Source organism: Lagopus leucura, unplaced genomic scaffold (assembly GCF_019238085.1).
Source record: "Lagopus leucura isolate 7727_CA_CO unplaced genomic scaffold, USGS_WTPT01 37536-0_obj-0_obj, whole genome shotgun sequence".
In the NCBI taxonomy this organism is placed as follows: domain Eukaryota; kingdom Metazoa; phylum Chordata; class Aves; order Galliformes; family Phasianidae; genus Lagopus; species Lagopus leucura.
The window spans coordinates 1-10,409 of record NW_024966202.1 but is presented as its reverse complement, the minus strand read 5'-3'; the positions used below and the strand labels follow the sequence as shown (position 1 = coordinate 10,409).

The window sequence follows — 10,409 nt, the reverse complement described above, 5'->3', positions numbered from 1 at the left end:
GGGGGGCAGGAAGAGCGTTGCCCTGATCCTCCCGTCTCGCACCGGCACCCTGCGCACCCCGTCGCGCAGGAACGCCCGCTCGTGCTGAGCCTGGGCCAGGAGCCGCCCGGGGTCATCCCCGTGGCCCTCCAGCACCTCCAGCCGCAGGAGGAAAGGGGTCTGCACGTCCTTCTTCACCAGCCGCCAGAAGGCCTTGCGGGGCTGCAGCGCCCACAGCAGCCCCATGGGCTCCAGGCCGCTGAAGCTGCCTCCTGGCAGCGCGGGGCAGCGGGCCAGGTCCAGCTCGCCGTCCTCCGCCGCCTGGTACCGGGCGTGGGCCTCGAACAGCTCGCCCCCCTCGTCCCGCAGGGACGCCCGCAGGGTGACCTGCTGCCGTGGGCTGAGGCCCTGCACGGTGATGCCCAGCGGCTCATCGAAGAGGCTGCGGGTGGCTGGTGAGAAGCGGATGGTGGCGGCCATGGAGGAGAGGCGGCGGGCCGGGAACGCCCCTGCTACTCGCTGGGGGCTGCGGTGCCGCGAAGCGGGGCCGACCTGGGAGAGCCAGCTCTGCCAGCAGCGGGAGCCCGCTCGGCACGCCGTCAGGGCGCTCATTTGCCTCCGTGGGCGGGATCCGGAGGGCGGCCCGCACCGCAGCGGTGGGTGGGTCCGAGAGGAGAGGAGCTTGTCGCGGAGGTTCGGGGCTGCCGGTGAGGAACGCTGGGTGCTTAATACGAATAGAGTAATATTAAATACTTATAATTATGCTGCCGCGCTCCGCCCCTGGTGGCTTTAAAGCCTCTCAAATGCTTGGTGCGAAGTGTAGGGCTCACGTGCCCGCTTCCTGGCGCTTCCTGTTGATGGCCGCTCCAAGGGGCCGCGCTGTCCTACTGCCTGTCCCCACCTCCCTGCCGAGCCGTTGGAAGGGGCGGTTGGGATGGGATCCTCTCAGGGTGCGTGTTCCTCCCCTCCCCTCGGACCCGAGGTACTTGTTGGCCGCCTCGTGTAGAGCCGGTCTGCCAGCTGCAGAGCGTGGCACAGTCCGAAGGAGGGCACTAAGAGAGCTTCCTTCACCTGAGGATAGACAGATATCCCACGCTTTTTAGGGATCTGCACTGTTAAAACGCCTGGTAATCACAGGCCAAGTTCATGCCGTTCTTCAGGTGGTGAATGAGGAAGGCACATAGGCCATCCTTTAAGAATCTCCTGAGGTGACAGGCTGTACGTCCTGTTTACTGTGCGTTGCATATATGTCAGCAGCAGTGCTTCTGGCTGCTTCAGTCCTGTTTCTTAACATACCTTGGCCAATTCACATCTCAGGTCAGAGATTCTTCCTTCTGCACTGCTGGGCTGAGGCATAACATAGCTGTTGCTAAATGTTTAAAGCTGTGCAAATATTTTTAATAATTTGGCTTGTGAAATGAGCACCTTGATTACTATCTATATCAAAGAAATGTCAAATCAAAGTATCAAGTCTCTTAAAAGTTTCTTGGCTGTAGTAGTGGCATCAGTATGTTTGCAACCCTGACTACTCATAAAGGACAACAAGCACTGTTATCTGAATTACAGTGTTTGGCCATCTGGAGGACGTGTATCTGCTGTGTTCGAAATATACTTGTATCTGATGTTTGGGATGTGCTGCAGGTGTTGGTTTTGTACACTGGCCTGTGTTATGGACTAGGCAACTGTTATGGACAGGTACAGTATGGACAGCAATACTGCTGTGCTTTACAGAAAAATTTTGGATTTCTGCTGTACTGCAGTGGTAATTCTCTCTTGCTAATGTGAGCCATGCGGTATGACACATAAGCAAGGAAGGGTAAAACGGAATGAGACACGACCATAAAGTATTGGGTATAACTGGCAACCACTGCAGAGCCAAGAGTCCTCCAGGACTCTTCCTTCACAGTTATAGGTTCATTGTTCTATAATAATGAAAGTTCTGAAAGAGAAAGTGAATCTGAGTCAGAAAAATAATTAACAACAAAATTTGAAGCCTGCAGGCAAGGTCATCGTGATCAGCCAGGTCATCTCCTTGTGTGACATCTTCATAAGAAGTAGCATGGGCCTGCATCGTCATTTCCACTGATGCTTTGCTCTGGATTTAGGAGGAACATAATGTTGGTAACACACTGATGGTTTTGTTGTTAGAGGGTAGTGCTTACAAAGAGCCAGCAGTGTTTCAGCTTCTCACACTGCCCTGCCAGCAAGGAGGCTGAGGGAGCACAAGGAGCTGGGAGGGGTCACAGCTGGGACACTGAAATTGGGCGGAGGGATGTCCCGTACTGTATGGCATTGTGCTCAACAGTAAAACTGGGTGAGTTAGCTGCCACTGCTCGGGACTAGTTGGGCATCTGTTGGTGGGTGGTAAGCAATTGCATTGTGTGTTGCATCTTTTGTGGTATTTTTCATGTCATTGTTTCTTATTTTCCATTTTTCTTTCTTTACTATAAAGCTATTACTATTTACTATCAACCCGCAAGTTCTCTCCCCATCCTGTTGTGCATGGAGAGAGTGAGTAACCAGCTGTGTGTTGCTTAGCTGCCTGCTGGGTTAAACCACAGCAGACCAATCCTATTACATTGTCTCTTGCAGATGTTTTTGGTTTTGTCTAAAGTTAAATAACTATTTAAAAATACTACCCAGAAATCTGCAACGATGCAGGATGGTTACAGGTAGCAAAGTGTATGGGAGGATATAGGTGTATGGGATGTAGCTACCTGTCACAGTTGCCACCTTTGATGGTTTTAGAATTCATCTCCAAAGAACCACGGAATCATAGAAAGCTGACAAAAATGTTTGAAAAAGGTACATCCTGACTGTGGCAGTGTCAGAGTTACAGCTCACCACATAGTGCTGGAGTCTGGTTTATACCTATCAAATAATCATCACATTATTCAGCTGCCTCAAGGAGTAGACAATGTCTCTGGTTCTGATGCAACTTGTGCAACAGGAAGTCCTTATTTTGGGTCCTTTCTTGAAAAAGCTGATATGGTTTAATCTGGCAGGCAGCTCAGCACAACACAGCCATTTGCTTACGCCCCTCCCCCACAGCTTAAAGAGAATTGTGAAATCTCATGGACTAAGGATAGTTTAATAAAAAAGGAAGAAAAAAAAAAAAGAAAAAGAAAAAAAGAGGGAAAGAAAAGAACAACTGTGCACATCCATGCTCCACGCTGGCAAGGTAGCTTGAGAAGCCAAAACATCTTTGACTTAGAGGAAGCAGTGCTCAGCAACAATTAAAACATAAGTGTGCTATCAACACTATTTTCCTCCTCAATCCAACACACACTGTCAATGGTTTACGGGCTGGTTCAACCCAGTTCTGTGACTAGCGTGGCAGAGGGATTTCACAAAATCTGTGCCTCCAGAAAAGGGAAACAGGGAACCCCAAAATAATTAAAAGAGTGGCAACGATCTGAGGAGAAACAAACTAATTTACTAAGTATAGTATCGGAATGCAAGATAATACACTACAATACAATATAATTGGAATTGAAGCCAATAAATCAAATATAATGAGAGCAAGTGTCCGAAAGGTGGATAGGCCTCACCATAATGCTCAGGTGAGATGTGCAGTCCAGTTGAGCAGCGGGGAGGTGAAGAAGAGCACATCAGGTGACCTTGCCAGGGGTTAGATCTCTTCTATGACTGCAAAGCCCCCTGGGGTATGTAGCTCTTCTTCTCTTCCAGACAGATGCCCGGAACTTGAGCGTTAACACTTTAACTCACAGTATCACAGAACGGTCAGGGTTGGAATGGACCTCAAGGATCATGAATCTCCAACCCCTGTGCCACAGGCAGGGCCACCAACCTCTACATTTAATACTAGACCAGGCAGCCCAGGGCCCCATCCAGTCTGGCCTTGAACACCTCCAGGCATGGGGCATCCACAACCTCTCTGGGCAGCCTGTTCCAGCACCTCTCCACTCTCTCTGTAAAGAACTTCCCCCTGACATCCAACCTAAATCTTCCCTCCCAACTCCCGGTGCTCTACATGATGTTATGATGTGGAATACTGATAAGAAAAAATCACAAAACCATGATGCACACACAATGTGGTACCAGCTACTATAAAGAAAATTAACTCTATTCCAGCCAAATGGAATGGGTGGAATAGAGTTATGGCAGACTGACATTTAAAACAATAGCTAAAGAAGACAGTAGAAAGGCTTGTAAAAGAGCATCCACATACATAACATCTATCCTTCACATGGGAACCTGCTGACATAAGAAAAGCATGTTGTTTTCAGAGCTGACCAAAATGATACGCAACACCAAACACAAGGCAGGAGTTGGTGAACATAGCTGCAGATTGGCTATGTGCCATAACACAGGCACAGATAAGAACAAGTTTAGCAGTTTGTACAGAGGAAATATACTGCAATATATCATGCATCACAGACAGCATATCTGGAAGCAAGTTTTCCACTTGAGTCACAAAGGCAAGAGCCATCTACAGAAAAGATAAGATCTGGATTGAGCAAGGGTACATTCTGGAGATCAGGACATGGGATAAAGGAGCTGTTCAATGAAAGATGGTCACAAGGTTCACCATCCATAGGGGCTGCAGCAGGGAATCAGTTACCAGTCAGATACCTTCCTCAGCTTTCTTTGAGATAGGATGATGAGGAACACACAGGAGAGGCGTTTCCCTATTTGAGTATGAGGTTCATAACTTAGCATGCGACCTGCTTCATTAGTGTGAGAAGACAAATCTGGGAAGACACTTGCACTAAGATGTCCTGAAGAAAAGAGGGGTCTGGAGAGATAGGTGTCTATGCATAGAGAGATGAATTCTTCCTGATGCACTGGTGAAACATCAGTAAACATTCAGTCAGGGTGATAATAATGGCACATCCTAGTTTAAATGAGAAATCTTTGCTTGACAAGTGAAGTGGAGCAGTAGGGCTTAAAAGAAAAACAGAATAATCAGAAATAGGACCGTGTGAAGCACATAGGGAAGTTGTTACAGGAGGTGGGGTGGATTATCCTGAAGTACCCATACCTTCAGAAGACAAGGCAATGTGCAGAAAGTCAGAGGCATGTGAAATGGAGCAAGAAGTCCCGGTACCAAGGAGATAAGTTACAATTTCCTCTGCAACAGGGAAATTCAAATAGGGTTTGTTTATAGAGCTAGTAGTGGACTCGATTTCCTCACCTGCTCATCCAGGTTATCTGGAAGATATGAGGAGGGCTAGATGAGAAAAATAGCCTAAAGATTTAGGGTATTAAAGGTCATCCACAACATAATAAGTGGATGATAAGGCCATCCACAACATATAGCTGTACAGGAGCAGCAGTACATGTGACAGAAGTATATCAATGTTGAGATGATTTTGTTTGTTAATCAAGCAATTCTGATTTTAAATTTTTATTGTCTTAGCTTTTCCTGGGAGTCTTCTAAGCTCTGAGTTCTGTGATTCAGTGCACTGTTCAGCTGCATCATCTTATCAACTAAAAAAAGCATCACACTGAGTGTGTGCTATCTTGCTTTCACTTTTTTTTTCCTGTTTTTTTTTCCTCCCATCTGTTATCAAATTTGAAAGTCTCAAAGGGAAACTTTTGATGGACATCATCCCAGGTGTAGCTGTTTCATTACGAAAACAAAACAAACAAAAAGACCAACAACCTTGCCAATTTTAGTAGAGTAATCTTTGTATATAAACCGGGCTGGGCCACCATTAAGGGCAACCTCCCTCGCTTTGGACAATCCAGTGCCCACCTGTACTCAGTCTCACACACACACATGCCGTAAGGTCAAATTTCAGGGTATCCAAGCCTATGTATTATCCTCACCAAAATGACTTTTGTCAGCCTGTGATTTTAAAGGTACCTTCTATTTACATGTAAGACTTATTTTTATATAAAGATGTTGATTTGCTGTTCAAATCTCAGCCCAAATTTTAATCACAGTGATTGAGATGACAGCCCTCCCAGGGTCTCAGCCTGCATTTCAGTCCCACCAAGACCAATGCATTTCATCTCCCACCTGAGACTTGAGTGTCTGCTCTCATTTTATCCACACTGATATGGCTTGTTCAGTGGGTATGAGCCAAGGAAGGAGATACCCACAGTAGGGGTTTGCTAAAGTCACACTCTGCTTGATCTGGCCGTTCTAATTGAGGTCAGACTAATTTGGCAACGGAGCTAGAGCAGTTGAGTGCAGTGGTAAAATACGCAAGATTTGAAAGGAATGGCTGAGAATTTTATCCAAGCAAAAGCTAGCAGTGTGTGATCATTTCTAGTGCCCACTGCTACCTCCACTTGTGAGCTCAGCTAATACTGCTGTGCCTCTCCTACAGGGCTATCAGAGAGCCCTCTCTGTTTTGTCAGCTGTGGCTGCTAACAAGCTCCTTAAGGACTGCATCCCTCCTAGGCATGGAGGGATTTGGCCTTTCAGACGTATTCATAGTTGTCTAGAATTTGTTTTTCCCAAGAATATACAACTGGCTTTGCTAACATTAGAAGGATTTTCCACACCTCTTTCCTTTATTTGAAACAGTACTTAAGAGAGGTCTCTACAGACATCTGACAGAGGAGGGGAGCAGATGGGCTGATGCTGCCCCAATGTTTTCTAACTGTGACTGTAGTCAATAAGGCTTCTTCTGATCCATGTTAAGTTGTACTTGGGCTACTACACACTTGGGGTCTCCATATTCTCTGGCAGTCACGGTGCCATGACTCAGATAGCCCATTTGGTGCTACAGCTTGAAGGAATTACAGCCTGTCTCCTCAGGATTCCAGGTGCCACCCTAAAAAAAGCACTTGAAAAAGCACTCCCTATTGGGATTATCAGTGAGGATTGTTTGCAGGCTCTTTGCTGTATTCTGACATTACCACTTTGACTTCAAATACAAGTCAGTCCAGAACCTGAAAACCCGATAAAGTAAATGTAAACTGACAAGTAAACTGACAAATTTGGTAGGAAGATGTTATTTGTTGAGGTAAATGTAAAGTCTTAATTGTTTGGAGAATTAATTTTAATTTGTCTGCAATTATTTGTGACTGTCTGGTTAGTTGTCAATGGGTGGATGAGAGAAACTCTGTTAAGATGTGAACCACTGACGAAGAGTAAGAGTGGATGTAGCTACACCTAGGCCATCAAAAGGAGTATAGAAAGCAAAGGGGTCCACTCGGAGTCTCATGACTCAGCGGAAAGATCCCTTCACGCCTTTGGTTCCTGTATGAGCTGCTCTAGCTCTGTTCCCTCATTAGTCTGACCTCAACCAGCTCTAATAACAAAGCTGAAAAGTTTCCACATTTTATGGGAGAAGATCACAATGCTTGTAAATTTGGGTTTTTGCATGACATGTTAGAGCTGGAAGTATACATGAAGCAAAGCACTTTCTTCTGAAGGGGAAATGGAAACAGAAGACAAACAACCCTTCCAGAGGGCTAACCAGAGAGACCATGACATTCTTGCCGTAACATCCATTATTGCACATTCCAGTGTCTTGGAGTTCAGAAGCATTTTCATCTATGATTTTTACCATAACAGTAGTAAAGTCCATGCACCAAAATTATTGTTTGAAAGGTTTTGCTTTGAAGTATGAGTTGTGAATAGCATATGCACGTGGAGGCCACAGTAATGTGAAAAGCAAATATAAAAATAGAAAACAAATGAGAAAAATAACTGAATATTTTTCCTATTCTCCCTTCCTTTTCTTGACACTTGACCAAAAATGTAAAACAGAAAATGAAAACCAATTCTTTTCTGAGTTATGGTTGTGCAAAGTCACCAAAGGCACTGTAGCTGTATTGGTACAGCTGGGAAAGGGAGTTGACCTGATAATTTTAAAATAATTCATCAGATGTTTGTTCAGAGTTGTGCATTTCTTGTACATGCATCACTTGTCATTTAAATGTTTGTGGAAAAAAGCCCGTATCTGTAGCCAAGCATGAACCTGTGCCTTAGAGTAAGCTGTGAGCTCTCCACCCAGGACAGCTCGTTTGTGAAAAACTGGGTGGTTTCCTATTGGATAAAAAGGGGAAAAGGGAGGGTCAATGCAGTGCCCTGCTCCGGGATAAATGAGTGTCTGAACATTTTCCTTCCCTCGAGCCTGCAAATATTTGCGGGCTTCAGTGACATAATACTTACTGTTGATAATATGATCATCTTGTCCAGCAATTAATAGTAAGTGTGCCTCAGCATTCTCTATTGGGATCAGGCTTTGGTTGCCAGGGGCTTTAAAGGGGTCATCAGTAATATCAGAATAATCAAGGATATTCTTATCATAAACCTTCACAAGGTTTTCATCATAAATCAAAGCGGGAATAGTTTTATCTTTGTAGCAGAGAGGAAAAACTGTAATGGCCACAGGGCCATTAATGGAAGCTACTGCTGTGATATTCTTCAGGAAGGCAGCCATGGCGAGAGACAGATCACCTCCTTTGGAGTAACCGAGCAGGCCAATCCCTGGTCCCTTTACCTGGTGGATAGGAGGAAAGCCCCATCAGTATTGAGCTGAAAAACACAACAGCTAATTACTGGAAGGGGATGTTGTGTAATGTCAAGAGTTTACATAACAGTACAGAGGAGGATGATTAGTTTTTCTGCTGGACAAGTGCTAAACACCTGCCCTGAAGGAGAAGGAAGAAGGGTGGTGATTCATGAAGGCTCTCCTGCTTGAGCCTTTCTACTTCATTATGTCTCAGCTGTCTCTTTTGAGTGTGCTTTATCTCTTTCCACCACCCTTCCAGTGCATGTCTGTTTAGTCCTTCCTCCCTTCCCGAGCTCAGACACCCTGCAGATGCCAGCCATGGGGTTGCACAAGCATCCAGCAGCTTCCCCCAGTGATAACTCTGGCGAGGGGATAGGCACCCCAGAGAAGAAGCATTCTCTGGATGCCAGAGGGCAGGGAGCATGCTACTACCTGTGTGTGCTGCAGCATGTAGTTCACTGCCTCTTCAAAATATTCCAGATGGAGTTTGGTTGGCTTCTGGATCAGATCCTCATATTGGTAATAAGCCAGGGCCAGTGTGGCAAAGCCGTGATTGGCCAGCAAGCTGGCTCTATGCTCACAAAGGCCTCCTCCAACTCCATCTATGTTGATGACTCCTGGAAAGGGGGCTTGTCCTGCAGCAGACAAGAGCAGTATCACATGAAATTAGTCCTTTAAATGTTTCTCTGATTTAGAACACATAAAATCAGATGCACAACAGGAACTGCAGAAGACTGTTTTTAGGGGAAAGGACATGACAAATCACTCAGCAATTCAGTGTTGGCTGCTAAAAAGACCTCTTCCATTGCTCTTCCTGTGCTGTTTGCATGCAAATGACAGCACATCTACTGGCTTTACATAGATTGTGAGCATTCAAAGCAGTGGCCGTGTACTGCAGAGAGCAGGATGCAGTTGCCTGTGACCCAAGGCTCAGCTGAGTGTAGCACAACACTGTTGGCTTACCCTGAACATGCACAGAAAAGGTCCTAATACAGAAAAGGTCTGTGGGGATACTCAACGGAGGTGGGACAGTGTTGTAGCAAAAGCCATTTGGACTCTCCACTTTTAGACTTTAAGTTGTTTGCTAAGTGGTAGCCAACTCCTAAATGGCTGCAGGATGAAAATAAAATCCTTCTATTCTATGCCTAGGAAACATTTCAAAGAAACAGGGACTGGCAAAGGTTTGTAATTTTAAAGCACACACTGTTTGAAGGAGCAGGCCTGGGGACACTGAGAAAACAAGCCAGCTTACCGTAAAGCAGCATGAGTGAAGGGAAGCAGGACAGTTTGGAAACAAAATGTATGCAAGCAGCTTTCTTCATCTCCTGGTCAGCAGGCAGGGGGAGGAGCCCTGGCCTCACCTCCAAGGGGGATGCTGAGGGTGAGAAGTCAGCACACCCTGGACTCTGGCAAGGAGGTCTCTGTTTAGCAGCCCAGCACATACTGAAACCTGGTGGTGTCTTGAGCAAGTCATACACCTCCAAAAGGAAATCCTTTACTAAAGCTATTCAATGTTTGTCTTTTTCTGCTGGAAAGATTTCTTCTCCATGAAAGTTCTGGAGTCCCCTCCAGGAGGAGGACTCCCAGGGTTTTTATGTGGAGCCAGCTCTGGGCAACAAGGCAGGACTGGCATATAGACTCTCTGCACAGCTCTTTATCTCAGCCTCTCGGCTCCAGACACCTACTGGCACACTCATTGCTTGCTTGTGTGTTCCTCCACATTTATACCACCTGGCTTTTGGAAAGAATAATTTCTTTGCCTGTTTCTGTAACCTTGTTCCAGCATTCAAGTGCCTGGGTGAATGTAAATGATAGTCAAATGGGTCAGTGGGACGGTAGAGAGGAAAAGAGGGATGGAGCTTTCATGGGCTCCTCTTTATGTAGGTCATGAGATAGCTTGCCCTGACAAACACAATACTTTTGAAAAAAAAGCACAGCTACAGCCGGTACTCACCGGGGGGCAGGAAGAGCGTTGCCCTGATCCTCCCG

General features: G+C 46.0%; 2 protein-coding genes across 2 annotated transcripts; both read right to left on the bottom strand.

The window, feature by feature from the left end:
- Positions 1–6: 6 nt before the first annotated feature.
- On the bottom strand, positions 7–633 carry LOC122192464 (acyl-coenzyme A thioesterase 2, mitochondrial-like; the record flags this gene model as incomplete). Its single annotated transcript, XM_042893012.1, has 1 exon — positions 7–633. A coding segment is annotated over exon 1 (585 nt), but the record flags the coding sequence as incomplete, so codon positions are not given.
- Positions 634–7,826: 7,193 nt separating this feature from the next.
- On the bottom strand, positions 7,827–9,055 carry LOC122192463 (acyl-coenzyme A thioesterase 5-like; the record flags this gene model as incomplete). Its single annotated transcript, XM_042893011.1, has 2 exons — positions 7,827–8,408; positions 8,853–9,055. Coding segments are annotated over 2 exons (785 nt in total), but the record flags the coding sequence as incomplete, so codon positions are not given.
- Positions 9,056–10,409: the final 1,354 nt, after the last annotated feature.